General features: G+C 42.4%; 1 protein-coding gene across 1 annotated transcript in view; it reads left to right on the forward strand.

Annotated features, from left to right (window-relative positions):
- The first annotated feature begins 366 nt into the window (after positions 1-366).
- The window catches only part of LOC124038629 (centrosomal protein of 170 kDa-like), an 89999-nt gene continuing 73668 nt past the window's right edge, over positions 367-16697 (forward strand). The window contains 2 exon segments of the mRNA XM_046354707.1: positions 367-611; positions 14117-14256. Of these exon segments, the coding sequence (XP_046210663.1) occupies positions 14152-14256 (105 nt within the window). The 5' untranslated portion in view covers positions 367-611; positions 14117-14151.

The raw sequence follows: 16697 nt of genomic DNA on the forward strand, positions 1-16697 counted from the left end.
CTAAGTTACACATACAAAATAAATCAGACCAAAAACGTTGCTACCATGTAGATATCAGCAGAGTTGATGCATGTCTAGCTTAAAATTCAGCTGTCAACGGTTGAGTCAAGCAGCTTTCCAAATACTTCCCCGAACCAAGCAAGGGGCCTTGGAACTTGTAGTTTTAGGTGATGCTCAATTTTGTTTAACTGTTTTAATTAAAAACTACAACCACAATATCGCGTTGGTAGGCCTATCAGATTGGTATGATCGCGAGATCAGTCTTCACAATCACATAAAATAGCTTTTATTCGGGCAAAACAATGTATCGAATTTATTAGCATATTGTAACAACATTTTTGAACATCTTTGTTTTTGATAGTTGCATTTATTGTATTTGCCAATCAATCTGGAAAACACGCCCACCGGGTCGAGCTGGAACTGCAGACGCTGGCGACTCGTGGAGGATGTAGGAAACTGCTATTTGGAAGGAAAAACCTTATTGTTGAGCAACTGAGAGAAGACCAACGTATATAGGCTACTAGGTCTGGGCACCGAGATCAGTGTACAGTTCCATTGGATATTGCAAGCCTCCACCATAAGAGCCAGCGAAATAGAGCAGTAAATAAAAGGTAAGTGAGAAATGCAAGATAATGAAACGTTTTTCCACAGCTGTATGATTGTCTTGGAGAGAATGTTGTATTGCTTCCAAGTAAACCAACTGTACAAATGAATAAATAAATGCAGTTCTTGGAATTCCCACTCCATCTTTTCTGTTTTTAGGCCTACTTTCTGACAATGGAACTGGAACAATGATACAATTGGCTACAAGGTTTTCATTCCAGGGCATATTTGTGAATGATGAAAGAGCAGATGAACGTTTTAAATTATACAACTCAAAATTCACAATGGGGCGATGCAGAATGATTAGCCTATAAAGGCTGATGTTTTATTTGCTAACGTTATATAGAGAGTAGTGAGACTGGTTAGGCTGGTTGCAGTGTATTGTCATGCTGCATGCATGGCCACTTCTCCAGCTTTTGTGGGCTTGCTGCATTGTTGCAAATCTCCCCTGCCATGTAATCGGCTACTGTATATCTGAGAAGATAACGCTGACCTGTAGCTACTGTAGTGTTTGATTATTTGCTACATTTCCTTTAGTTGATACAATTTGATAGTCTAATGCTTGCCTTTAGCTTTAGCCAACCAGGCTATGTTCAGGCTAGGCAGTACTGGACCGGTCGGGTTATCCGAATGTCCTGTTGTTTCCAGTTCATCAGTGGAGTTTACGGACCAGGGCTTTTATCCGATTGGTTCGTCTATTTGTAATGTCAGAGGATTTTTCTGAGTATATCCCTTTTCTTTTCGGTCAGTTGTTTCTTTCCCGAGATGAAGCCCTTGTGTGTTCTGTAGTGTGGGGGCTTTATTTTGAAGCCAGACAGCTTGCCTCAGTGACCTGGTTTACTTCATATCGGCTCTCTTTGTGTAATGTATAGGTTTTTTCACCACACAAGACTTCAACAGTGCTGCCAATGCATCTGAATAATTTTATATTTTTGTTTTCGTTTGGAATGCCTAGTCCTCTCCATGAGACAATCTCTGCCTAGTCCACTCCATGAGACAATCTCTGCCTAGTCCTCTCCATGAGACAATCTCTGCCTAGTCCTCTCCATGAGACACTCTCTGCCTAGTCCTCTCCATGAGACACTCTCTGCCTAGTCCTCTCCATGAGACAATCTCTGCCTAGTCCTCTCCATGAGACAATCTCTGCCTAGTCCTCTCCATGAGACAATCTCTGCCTAGTCCTCTCCATGAGACACTCTCTGCCTAGTCCTCTCCATGAGACACTCTCTGCCTAGTCCTCTCCATGAGACACTCTCTGCCTAGTCCTCTCCATGAGACACTCTCTGCCTAGTCCTCTCCATGAGACACTCTCTGCCTAGTCCTCTCCATGAGACACTCTCTGCCTAGTCCTCTCCATGAGACACTCTCTGCCTAGTCCTCTCCATGAGACACTCTCTGCCTAGTCCTCTCCATGAGACACTCTCTGCCTAGTCCTCTCCATGAGACACTCTCTGCCTAGTCCTCTCCATGAGACACTCTCTGCCTAGTCCTCTCCATGAGACACTCTCTGCCTAGTCCTCTCCATGAGACACTCTCTGCCTAGTCCTCTCCATGAGACACTCTCTGCCTAGTCCTCTCCATGAGACGCTCTCTGCCTAGTCCTCTCCATGAGACGCTCTCTGCCTAGTCCTCTCCATGAGACGCTCTCTGCCTAGTCCTCTCCATGAGACGCTCTCTGCCTAGTCCTCTCCATGAGACGCTCTCTGCCTAGTCCTCTCCATGAGACGCTCTCTGCCTAGTCCTCTCCATGAGACGCTCTCTGCCTAGTCCTCTCCATGAGACGCTCTCTGCCTAGTCCTCTCCATGAGACGCTCTCTGCCTAGTCCTCTCCATGAGACGCTCTCTGCCTAGTCCTCTCCATGAGACGCTCTCTGCCTAGTCCTCTCCATGAGACGCTCTCTGCCTAGTCCTCTCCATGAGACGCTCTCTGCCTAGTCCTCTCCATGAGACGCTCTCTGCCTAGTCCTCTCCATGAGACGCTCTCTGCCTAGTCCTCTCCATGAGACGCTCTCTGCCTAGTCCTCTCCATGAGACGCTCTCTGCCTAGTCCTCTCCATGAGACGCTCTCTGCCTAGTCCTCTCCATGAGACGCTCTCTGCCTAGTCCTCTCCATGAGACGCTCTCTGCCTAGTCCTCTCCATGAGACGCTCTCTGCCTAGTCCTCTCCATGAGACGCTCTCTGCCTAGTCCTCTCCATGAGACGCTCTCTGCCTAGTCCTCTCCATGAGACGCTCTCTGCCTAGTCCTCTCCATGAGACGCTCTCTGCCTAGTCCTCTCCATGAGACGCTCTCTGCCTAGTCCTCTCCATGAGACGCTCTCTGCCTAGTCCTCTCCATGAGACGCTCTCTGCCTAGTCCTCTCCATGAGACGCTCTCTGCCTAGTCCTCTCCATGAGACGCTCTCTGCCTAGTCCTCTCCATGAGACGCTCTCTGCCTAGTCCTCTCCATGAGACGCTCTCTGCCTAGTCCTCTCCATGAGACGCTCTCTGCCTAGTCCTCTCCATGAGACGCTCTCTGCCTAGTCCTCTCCATGAGACGCTCTCTGCCTAGTCCTCTCCATGAGACGCTCTCTGCCTAGTCCTCTCCATGAGACGCTCTCTGCCTAGTCCTCTCCATGAGACAATCTCGAACCTCTTTCAAGACGTCACCTAATGTCAAATTCCCATGAATTAGAGGGGTGTTTCGAAAAGAGCTCTCTTTTTCTTTTATCAGTAATTCTCGAGATTCTGCTTTGTCCATTATGCTCATGAAACGTGATAAACTAATGTGAATCAGGCAGGCGGTGGTCTGTGAAATAAAAATATACAAACATTTTAGAAACACAATAGTCAGACAAATTGATTGGCTTACAATAGCTAGAACCTTAATACACCAATTTATTAAAGCTACACAGAACTTCTGGTACAGCTCCTGCATTAAACAGCCATTTGTCTGCGTGAAACAGACTGGAATTCTTTGAGAGCGGGACAGTGACCATCTGCTTTTGAATCGTTGTCTCCTCCTGCAGGAATTCAAGTGTTGGGCCTGTGCCACTGATAATCATAGCCAGCACTCCAACTGTAACCACTGGCTGTAGGCAGCTGTGTCCAACTCATTGGATGACTGGAGAGGCAGCACACTGAAGTAGCCTACGCCTAAGTACTGACCCATTTTACCATACTTTAGTTATAGAGTACTTTAAATATAGTTCTGCATCAATTTGAGAGTATACTGTAAATTATCATCAAGGTCCTTATGCCACTCATGAAGCTCTTTTTGGAGTCTAGTCTCAATGACCTCCTGGTAACAACAAAGTTGTTTTCTTCAAGAATATCTTCATTTTTTATGTTTGAGGACTTTGTTGTCCAGCCCTGCCATTGTTTCTTAACAGCCAAGAGGAAGCTTGGGAAATGAGTTCACTTTACTACAGCATTTTGTATGGTGTTCATGAGACCCTCCTACTTCACTCTGCCATAGACACTGCCACGAGGCCAGTTCCCTTTTCAGTGTTGTTATAATAGTGTTGTTATACACACTAAGAATATAACTGAAGCTTCCACCAGGTCTATTTTACTAGAGGTTTATGGGTTAATTGCCTGAAAGAATAATGGGCTCTTGTTTTCAAGGAGAGGGATAATTAAGCAATAAGGCCCAAGGGGGTGTGGTATATGGCCAATATCAAGCCTAAGGGCTGTTCTTATGCACAACGCAACTTGGAGTGGCTGGATACAACCCTTAGTCGTGGTATATTGGCCATATACCACAAACCCGAGGTGCCTTATTGCTATTATAGACTGGCTACTAACGGAAATAGAGCAGTAAAAATGCATTCTTTGTCATACCGGTGGTATACAGTGATATACCACGGCTGTCAGCCAATCAGAATTCAGGGCTCGAACCACCAGTTTATAATTCTAGTTATACCATGGGTAGGCTAGTTGCATCTATTTCATCAGCCATGTTATAGAACAATAGCATCCACTTTTTCCACATGTAGAATAAGTGTCTCAAACTACATGCAATCAACTTCACATCCGTTTTGGGGTGTGACATCGGCCTATTATCTTTGCCAGTATGGATAATTTCTTTCTGTGTGCCAGTCTCTGTTTCTGTGTGAGTGACATGGCTATTTTTATTGTCCTGTGAACATAGTAAGGCCATCTCTGGACAACATTAGAGGTGGTGTCATAGTTAACTTGGAATGGCTAGTTAATTGCTAATGTCACCTAGTAAGGCCAGAGCCGAGCAAGGTGGAGCTAATGTTTCAGCTTCCCAGGCTGTGGTCAGTGTATTTACTGAATCAAACATTTTCTTGACTTGCTCTATAATAACCTGTATGAGCGTAACATACACTTTTCCGCTTATGCATCATGTTTTTCTAAAATAAAACATACATGTATTTTTGTGTCTGGAGTAATGTAGCCTCCTTTCACTGCTACCGCTGGTGCATGACTGTGACCAATGAATTCAGTGTCCCATGTCATCTACTGATGTCCACATCCTTATGTCTGGCACCAGCCAGTAGGGTCACCATTAGTGCAGGTTCCCCATATCCCTAGAGAATGTTATGATTATATCCATCATGACATTGTTGCATGTGTGCTAAATCACCAGTGACTTATATAAATGTAGCTTATAATAATACTATGATTAATAATAATAATAATAAGAAGAATATATACCTTATTTTTCATAGCTGGTCATTTTTCCGTGCTGCTGTTGAATTAGGGATTTCTAAGAACATCTATCAATGATGTTGGAAAAGGATTGTAATCTATTGTTTGATGTGAATGGATGTGAATGGATGCCCAATCGGGATTCACTTGAATATATGTTTTCATTGCTATTTTTAATGTAAACAATTATGCCATGCTGCACTTAAAATATGTACAGACATTTGAATGTCAATAGTATTACAGGCATCAATTACAGTCTATACGTTGAAGCCTATCTGAGTAAACATACAGTATGCCCAGCATGTATTTCCATATGTAGGTCATATGGATCATTAAATGGGTAATTAAAGAGCCCATGGCACTTATCGTAAGAGTAGGGGGGTTAACCCCGGTGTCCTGGCTAAATCTGGCCCTCAAACCATCATGGTCACCTAATCATCCCCAGTTTACAATTGGCTCATTCACCCCCCTCCTCTCCCCTGTAACTATTCCCCAGATCGTTGCTGTAAATGAGAATGTGTTCTCAGTCAACTTACCTGGTCTCACCTAGACGTATCTCACCTAGACGTATCTCACCTAGACGTATCTCACCTAGACGTATCTCACCTAGACGTATCTCACCTAGACGTATCTCACCTAGACGTATCTCACCTAGACGTATCTCACCTAGACGTATCTCACCTAGACGTATCTCACCTAGACGTATCTCACCTAGACGTATCTCACCGAGACGTATCTCACCGAGACGTATCTCACCGAGACGTATCTCACCGAGACGTATCTCACCGAGACGTATCTCACCGAGACGTATCTCACCGAGACGTATCTCACCTAGACGTATCTCACCGAGACGTATCTCACCTAGTTCTCACCTAGACGTATCTCACCTAGACGTATCTCACCTGACGTATCTCACCTAGACGTATCTCACCTAGACGTATCTCACCTAGACGTATCTCACCGAGACGTATCTCACCGAGACGTATCTCACCGAGACGTATCTCACCGAGACGTATCTCACCGAGACGTATCTCACCGAGACGTATCTCACCGAGACAGCCATCTGTAGCTCAGTTGGTAGAGCATGGCGCTTGTAACGCCAGGGTAGTGGGTTCGATCCCCGGGACCACCCATACGTAGAATGTATGCACACATGACTGTAAGTCGCTTTGGATAAAAGCGTCTGCTAAATGGCATTTATTATTATTATTATTATGTAAGTGCTGAGTCCTTTGTGATAGTTATTTTGTTCTGTCACCAAATAATAATTTTTGCATTTATGAATAAATCCATGTTATTACGGATCCATAGTCTGAGATCATATAAGAATATGCTGATTAAAGGATGGCAATACAAATACTATTCTATGTGAGCAGTTGGCATAGTGGCACATTGTGGTTAGGTAAGCAAGTGACACAATGTGTTTTTCATGTATGAGCACAGGAAAAGTAATCCATTCTGGTACAAACGTCAAAGTGAATTGTCTCCATACAGACAGTCATCAGCATGAAGCAGCAACACGCCCCTGGGAATAAGCCATTGTACCCTCTATGTGTGCCCAGTAATTTAGTTGGAAGTCTTCCTATTGCATAGTCACATTTCCCCCCCAAATGACCAGACACTGACCGTGTCTGAATACCCATTCTTGCGACCTAAATAGTAGGCCATTTGAGTACACCAATTTTTTTATTTTTTATAGTATGTGAGATTTTGAAAATTGAGTATACTTGAAATTCCTGGATTTCATACTCATTTTAAGGCTTTTACAACAGCTGATCAATTAGATATTGGGATGAGCTCCCAAAATGCACCAATTAATGCACAACTACACAATAGAGCATTCTCATGATACCAAAATAGAAAGTTTTAAGTATGTGAATTCTTTCAAATCTAGTATGGTTTAAATGCCAGGACATTCTTATAATTTCAGCTCTTCATCATCTAGTAGGATTAGATGCATACTTTCCCACAATGCATTGGAAGAGGTGGGCTGCGAGTGATAGGCCCTAGTTCTCTTCAAGTAGCCAAACAATAGAACTGGGCTACATAATTGGGAAGATGCCGAATAGCAATGGTGTTCAAATGTAGGCTAAGCCGTTTTTGAATCGTATCAAGTTTTGTATAGGCTACATTTTAGAAAACAGAAAATGTATTTTTTACCCAGAGTGGATTTCTGTTTTCATTGAAAAGTGTTTCTTGTTCTCTTGTCCTTTGCCTGAGCTTTTAAAGAAAATACTAAACCACCTTTTGATTTCTGAACATGTCGGCACTGGGGACTCGGGATGTGACTGAGTTATTGAGTTATTGGGTTTCCCAAAAGCTTCGTAGCACTAAGACCATCTTTCGTCCTTTTAGTTTCAATGGAATTATTTTTCTCATTGCTTTTGGGAAAACCTTTTGGATTGGTTTAGTTTTGTAGGCGTGGCTAACTATTTAATTATTACATTCATGGATCAAGCCTTAGCAGTCATTCTGATCTTGTTCCCAATGAACAGTGCTTTAGTTTATTATGTTGCCGTCCAACGGTTCTGAATTTGCGACACACACCCGACTGTCTACATTTGTCTGTGCAATAGCCTTTTGATTTGAACATTTGAAATGTTTTTGTGTGTGTACTAGGCTATTTGATTTCATTTATATATGTTACAGGACTTTGGTTTCACTGATAAATATGTTGAAATGGACCCAAATGATCTGTCTCCATCTTCAGACCTTTTTAAATAGGATCGATGTGCTATATGGTCTGCTACAGTACAGGTCCAATGTGATAGTCTGCCTATAACCAGCCTGAGTAGGTTTATGACTCCATTGGGTCCAATGTGATAGTCTGCCTATAACCAGTTTAGAGAAATGTATCGAATTGAAAACAAACTATTATCAGGCTGGCTAATGCAATGCATGTCTGTTGAATTTGGAAAGATCTACCCGCACTTGACCCCGTCCCATCTACTCAGCCAGTCAGGAGCCTCTACTGCGTTGCGGCCGTGGCATACTGCATACATTTTACTAAACGGTATATGCTACATAGTATGCAACAATGAGTACATAGTATGCTGTTTAAGTATGTAGTAAGCTAGTATTGGTTTTTGGACACTGCCAGTGTCTGCGCTCTCTGTTGGTATTGTAATCACGTCTAATATTAGCAAGGGATGTTGTCTGAGGCCACGGTGCCCTCAAGGAATGGATACACAAGATCAATTGATTGTGTGGTTATATAAGATGTAGCCTGCCAGTGATGAGTAATCACTCCCATACCGAAAACAAACAGATTGATGGGATTGCTGTGCAGCCTTTAAAGAAAGGATCCTTGTGTTTGATCTTTCCTTTTGTGAAAAGTTAGATATATACCTCTGTGTTTTCTGGTCTGGCTTGGTATGGTCTGGTCTGGCCTGGCCTCATCTGGTCTGGTCTGGCCTGGCCTCATCTGGTCTGGTCTGGTCTGGCCTGGCCTCATCTGGTCTGGTCTGGTCTGGTGCCTCATCTGGTATGGTCTGGTCTGGCCTGGCCTCATCTGGTATGGTCTGGTCTGGCCTGGCCTCATCTGGTATGGTCTGGTCTGGCCTGGCCTCATCTGGTATGGTCTGGTCTGGCCTGGCCATCTGGTATGGTCTGGTCTGGCCTGGCCTCATCTGGTATGGTCTGGTCTGGTCTGGCCTGGCCTGGCCTCATCTGGTATGGTCTGGCCTGGCCTCATGGTCTGGTCTGGCCTGGCCTGGGTATGGTCTGGTCTCATCTGGTATGGTCTGGTGGCCTGGCCTCATCTGGTATGGTCTGGTCTGGTCTGGCCTGGCCTCATCTGGTATGGTCTGGTCTGGCCTGACTGTAAATAATAGTGCAGTCATCTGGGACCAGAATAAGATCCAGTCCTTTTAGTTGTTTATTGCCCTGGACTGTTGTCTTGCCTCCCTATTCTTTCTGACTGTCGATGCAGCCATGTATCAAAGTAAAGGGCTCTCATTAGCTTTGGGCCTGCTGAAGCAAATAAGAAGATCAGGCAAGTTATTTCATTTGAGGTTTTACAATCTAGTTTCTTTTAGTTGACAGGAGGCCACATTTTACCTGACAGCCTTTACTGAAACACCTGCCTCAGCATCTTGGATATATGTGGGAGTGCTTGCACAGATTGCCTATGCATTATTTTGTGTGTGTGTGCGCATCTGGCAGTGATAGGTGGTCTGAGTCAGTAGCCCTGGCCTATGATGGGATAAGGAGGCTGAGGGACTGTTGCATCATGTGACCATGGCGCTACTTGGAGGATCCATGGTCACAGGAGAGAAACACATTAGAGACACCCAGAAGAGAACGCTCCATTCATGTCACTTTCTCTCAGAGGGAGCCTGAAATCTGATTGGTTTAGTGAGGAGGGAATGATTTTGAATGGCTGGAATGAGATCACTATACTACTTACACAATTTGTTATGTTGTATTTAGATAAAGTAATGCTATTGCTTAGAAGGGGATTAGCCAAATAGCTGATTATGCTAGATTCGCTTGTGCTTTCTCCAATTATTTTTGTCCTTTAAGGGATGACTTCATTGTCTTGGCTGGTAGGAAAAGTCTTTCGCAACTCTCAACAGTGTTACCCATTTCCTAGATGGCCGTACTTCTTCATTGCACAAAGGAATAACCTCAACCAAATTCCAAAGACTGGTGACATCCAGTGGAAGCGGTAGGAACTGAAAACAACTGCCTAAGAAATAGTGTTTCCCAATGAGAGCTTACTGAACAGACAGAGACCTAAAACAAAAAATTCTGAACTGTTAGTCCTCGGGGTTTTGCCTGCTACATAAGTTCTGTTATACTCACAGTTTTAGAAACTTCAGAGTGTTTTCTATCCACATCTACTAATAATATGCATATCTTATATTCTTGGCATGAGTAGCAGGAAGTTGAAATTGGGCACGCTATTTATCCAAAAGTGAAAATGCTGACCCCTATACCTTAAGTTAACTACACATGGTTGATGATATTACTAGATATTATCTAGCGTGTCCTGCGTTGCATATCATCTGACTGAGCATACAAGCATACAAGTATTTAAGTATCTGACTGAGCGGTGGTAGGCAGACGTGGGCTTGTAAACATTCATTCAAACAGCACTTTCGTGAGTTTTGCCAGCAGCTCTTCATTGTGCGTCAAGCATTGCGCTGTTTATGACTTCAAGCCTATCAACTCCCGAGATGAGGCTGGTGTAACCAAAGTGAAATGGCTAGCTAGTTAGCGCGCGCTAATAGTGTTTCAAACGTCACTCGCTCTGAGCCTTCTAGTAGTTGTTCCCCTTGCTCTGCATGGGGCCCAAAAATACAGATTTCCGATTGTTATGAAAACTTTAAATCGGTCCTAATTAATCGGCCATTCTGATTAATCGATCGACCTCTAGTTCTGACTCTCTGCGGTCATTAAAGATCCCATGGCACTTATCATAAGTGTAGGGGTGTTAACCCCAGTGTCCTGGCTAAATTCCCAATCTGGCCATCAAACCATCACGGTCACCTAATAATCCCCAGTTTACAACTGGCTCATTCATCCCCCTCCTCTCCCCTGTAACTATTCCCCAGGTCGTTGCTGCAAATGAGAATGTGTTCTCAGTCAACTTACCTGGTAAAATAATGGATAAATAAAATAAAATACAAAAATAGAGGGAAATAGTCCTATAATTCCTATAATAACTACAACCTAAAACTTCTTACCTGGGAATATTGAAGACTCATGTTACAGTTGTTTACGATTGCTTACACACTAAAATTGAACTTTTCCCACAATTAGCAAAACCTTACACTCAAGGAGCAAAACACAAGGCTAGATTTGCACAACTGTAAGCACATTGTCAGCTTCACACTATTTGCAAAACATTACACACAGTGATTTGCACAACACTAAACACACTTGTATACATCAGATGCAGAAGTATATCATGTCACTTCCTTGCAATTCCAAAGAACTGACTGTCAAATTACCACACCTGAGCCAATCTGTTAAACACAGCCATCAGGTGCACAAACACATGATTGCTAAATGAGTGCTTAAACCAATCAGGTTTAAGCACTATAAAAATGCAGCAGGTAGGTTCACCAGCCTTCAACCAAAATGGAAGGTGTCAGAAGAAGAGAGAGCGTGAGAGGAGGAGTACACAGGAGGAGAATGATGTAGAGGAAGAGGCAGAGGCCCAGCCAGAGGTCGAGGAAGACCTGAAGCGGGAGGAGAACGTGCACAAAGAAGAAGAGGACCAAACTTATCAAATGACATTCGTGCAACACTAGTGGACCATGTTGTGAACCACGGATTGACGCTGAGGGAGGCTGAACTGAGAGTTCAGCCAAATCTTAGCAGATATACAGTGGCATCTGTCATAAGGACTTTGACAGGAAAACAGGGAACAGATCTGTCTACAGTTACAGTAACCAGCCGCTTATTGTCTGCACCATATCAGCACTTGTGATACCCCTTCCTGTGACATTGTACAGTAAGTTACATGTATTATTCTCTACATAGGATTGAGGGTCGGGAACGACAAGGAGGAAGGGGGCCCATATTCACGCAAGAACAAGAGAGAGAGATAATAAACATGGTTTTGACCAATAATGCTATCAGGCTTAGAGAACTACAAGCCAACATTATCGGTGACCATGCCATTTTCAATCATGTCCATCAGGTCTCTCAGTCAACACTGGCACGCATCCTGAAAAGACATCAGGTTCAAATGAAACAACTTTATTGAGTGCCTTTTGAGCGGCATTCAGAGAGGGTCAAACGGCTGTGGCTTGAGTATGTGGAGGTTTGTATGGTTCACTTTAGCACTGTGATGTTGCATACTGCACACATGACTGTTTTACATTGACTGTATACTAGTTCTATCCTGAACTACACAATCTAGTCTTTCACTGTATTTCAGGGAGTTTTGCAGATGGATGCTGAGGAAATCCTGCATGAATTCATATACAGTGGGTCAAAAAAGTATTTAGTCAGCCACCCATTGTGCAATTTCTCCCACTTAAAAAGATGAGAGAGGCCTGTAATTTTCATCATAGGTACACTTTAAATATGACAGACAAAATTAGAAAACAAAATCCAGAAAATCACATTGCAGGATTTTTAATGAATTTATTTGCAAATGATGGTGGAAAATAAGTATTTGGTCAATAACAAAAGTTTATCTCAATACTTTGTTATATACCCTTTGTTGGCAATGACAGAGGTCAAACGTTTTCTGTAAGTCTTCACAAGGTTTTCACACACTGTTGCTGGTATTTTGGCCCATTCCTCCATGCAGATCTCCTCTAGAACAGTGATGTTTTGTGATAGCGCCCAGCATACAAAAGCATTCCAAACATTTTCCAACCAAGCAGAGGCGTCAAAAAAGTCAAATAGCAATAAAATAAATCACTTACCTTTGAAGATCTTCCTCATTTGCAATCCCAAGGGTCCCAGCTACAACACAAATGGTCCTTTTGTTCGATAAAGTCCTTCTTTATATCCCCAAAAAGTCAGTATAGTTTGCACGCTTGATTCAATAATACACCGGTTTCCCTCGTTCAAAATTCATACAAAGGAATCCCAAAAGTCACCAATAAACTTAGTCCAAACAAGTCAAACAACATTTCTAATCAATCCTCAGGTACCCTGATATGTTAAAAAATGCAAACATTTAAGCCAGAGAATCGTATGTTCATTACCAGAGATAAATAACGAAGTGTACGCCCTCACTGACTCGTACCACAACACTACAGCCAAATGGGAGCCACTTAGAAAAATACAAATTCTAGCATATTTTTCATAAAAACAGCACTGAAACTCTTTCTAACGACTGCTGACATAGGAAGTGCACATAGGAAGTGCAATTGTAATCCTACATTAATGGATACTGTAATGGCATTCAATAGAAAACTACAAACATTTAAAAAAATCCCACTTCCTGGATGGATTTTTCTCAGGTTTTTTTTCCTGCCAAATCAGTTCTGTTATACTCAGACATTATTTGAACTGTTTTGGAAACTTTAGAGTGTTTTCTATTATGCATATCCTAGCTTCTGGGTCTGAGTAGCAGGCAGTTTCCAGCTCTCTGTAACCTATAGTGCAACCAGTGGATCCATCTCCTCTATACCATGTTTCTTGTAGGATGACAATGTCTGTATTTCTGATTTCTTTGGTGAAGTCAAGGTTCCCGCTCTTTAGGCCAAAGGCAGATGACCTCAGGCCTCGGGTATTCCAGGAAGATATAGTGAAGACTTTGTGTTCCATGAAGTGCCAAATGTTGTTGGTTGTGTGGTTTGTCCTCAGACCAGTAAGTGTTAGCAGAGCCTGCTGAGCATATGGTACATTGCCAATGGCTTGGGATAGTGTTAGAGTGGGGGTTGGGCCAGTTTGCCTGCTCACGGCCTGGGCGTATGTGTGAGTTCCATGTTGGGGCCCTCTTTGTGGGAGGGAGGCATGGGGTGGGCAGGTTGGGCATAGGTCTGATCTGAGGGGGCCTAAATGAGGTGTGGGCATGGTTGACTTGTGGGGTATTGATTGACTTGTGGGGTATTGATTGGTTGGGGTGTGGGTGTCCTATTGATCTGTTGCTCCTGTGTGAAGTGTTGGGGCTGCGTTTGAGAGCGGTGTCCTTTAGGGTCCGGGCGAAGGTGGGCACTGCTGCCTTGTACAGGTGGACCTGGACGTAAAGGCTGTTCAAGTCCAGGGTGGAGTGGTGGGCCAGTTAAACATTTGGTCTTGAGGTACAGTCACAGGAAATACTTGCGTTAAGCCGCTGAATGGTAGCAGGGTGGAAGTATTTTTGTGGTAGCAAGGTGGAGATAACCACTTGTGCGTTTGGGAAAGTAGAATAAGCTTTTTCAATCAATCTCTCTCTCGCTCTCAGGATGACATATGGTTGGAGTGAGTAGCGTAGCAGAGATGAGTCTCACATCATGGTTCCTGGTGAGCAGCGGGGGCACTCGTCACCGTCTGCCCCTGGAGATGATCTTCGTTGGCCGAGACGACTGCGAGCTCATGCTGCAGGTGAGCATGGCTCCAATTGATACAACCTTTTACAGCATCACATGATACAACACAACCTTTTACAGCACAACACGACACAAAAAAACATGATGCAACACAACATGACACAAAAAAACATGACGCAACACAACATGACACAAAACAACATGATACAACACAACATGACACAAAACAACATGATGCAACACAACATGACACAAAAAAACATGATGCAACACAACATGACACAAAAAAACATGACGCAAAAAAACATGACGCAAAAAAACATGATACTACAACACAACATGACACAACACAACATGACGCAAAAAAACATGACACAAAAAAACATGATACAACATAACACAACACATGATACAACACACCAGGACACAAAAAAACATGATACAACACAACATGACACAAAAAAACATGATACAACACACCAGGACACAAAAAAACATGATACAACACAACATGACACAAAAAAACATGATACAACACAACATGACACAAAAAAACATGATACAACACAACATGACACAAAACAAAAATGACACAAAACAACATGACACAAAACAACATGACACAAAACAACATGACACAACACAACATGATACAACACAACATGATACAACACAACATGATACAACACAACATGATACAACACAACATGACACAAAAAACATGATACAACACAACATGACACAACATGACACAACACAACATGACACAACACAACATGACACAACACAACATGATACAACACAACATGATACAACACAACATGACACAAAACAACATGACACAAAAAACATGATACAACATGATACAACACAACATGACACAAAAAACATGATACAACACAACATGACACAAAAAACATGATACAACACAACATGACACAAAAAACATGATACAACACAACATGACACAAAAAACATGACACAAAAAAACATGATACAACACAACATGATACAACACAACATGATACAACACAACATGATACAAAACAACATGGCACAAAACAACATGACACAAAAAACATGATACAACATGATACAACACAACATGACACAAAAAACATGATACAACACAACATGACACAAAAAACATGATACAACACAACATGACACAAAAAACATGATACAACATGACACAACACAACATGACACAACACAACATGACACAACACAACATGATACAACACAACATGACACAACACAACATGACACAACACAACATGACACAACACAACATGACACAACACAACATGACACAACACAACATGATACAACACAACATGACACAAAACAACATGACACAACACAACATTATACAACATGACACAAAACAACATGATACAACCCATGATACAAGACAACATGACACAACACAACATGACACAACACAACATGACACAACACAACATGATACAAAACAACATGACACAAAACAACATGACACAACACAACATGACACAAAACAACATTATACAACATGACACAAAACAACATGATACAACCCATGATACAAGACAACATGACACAACACAACATGATACAACCCATGACACAAAACAACATGACACAAAACAACATGACACAAGACAACATGACACAAGACAACATGATACAACCCATGATACAAGACAACATGACACAACACAACATGACACAACACAACATGACACAACACAACATGACACAAAACAACGTGACACAAAACAACATGATACAAAACAACATGACACAACACAACATGATACAACCCATGATACAACCCATGATACAAAACAACATGACACAAGACAACATGACACAAGACAACATGACACAAAACAACATGATACAACCCATGATACAAGACATGACACAACACAACATGACACAACACAACATGACACAACATGACACAACACAACATGACACAACACAACATGACACAACACAACATGACACAACACAACATGACACAACACAACATGACACAACACAACATGACACAACACAACATGACACAACACAACATGACACAACACAACATGACACAACACAACATGACACAACACAACATGACACAACACAACATGATACAACCCATGATACAACACAACATGACACAACACAACATGACACAACACAACATGACACAACACAACATGACACAACACAACATGACACAACACAACATGACACAACACAACATGACACAACACAACATGACACAACACAACACGACATGACACAACATGACACAACACAACATGACACAACACAACATGACACAACACGACACAAAACAACATGACACAAAACAACATGACACAAAACAACATGACACAAAACAACATGATACAACATGATACAACACAACATGGCACAAAAAAACATGATACAACACAACATGACACAACACAACATGATACAACACAACATGACACAACACATGACACAAAAAAA

Source organism: Oncorhynchus gorbuscha, linkage group LG06 (genome assembly GCF_021184085.1).
Source record: "Oncorhynchus gorbuscha isolate QuinsamMale2020 ecotype Even-year linkage group LG06, OgorEven_v1.0, whole genome shotgun sequence".
Classification (NCBI taxonomy): domain Eukaryota; kingdom Metazoa; phylum Chordata; class Actinopteri; order Salmoniformes; family Salmonidae; genus Oncorhynchus; species Oncorhynchus gorbuscha.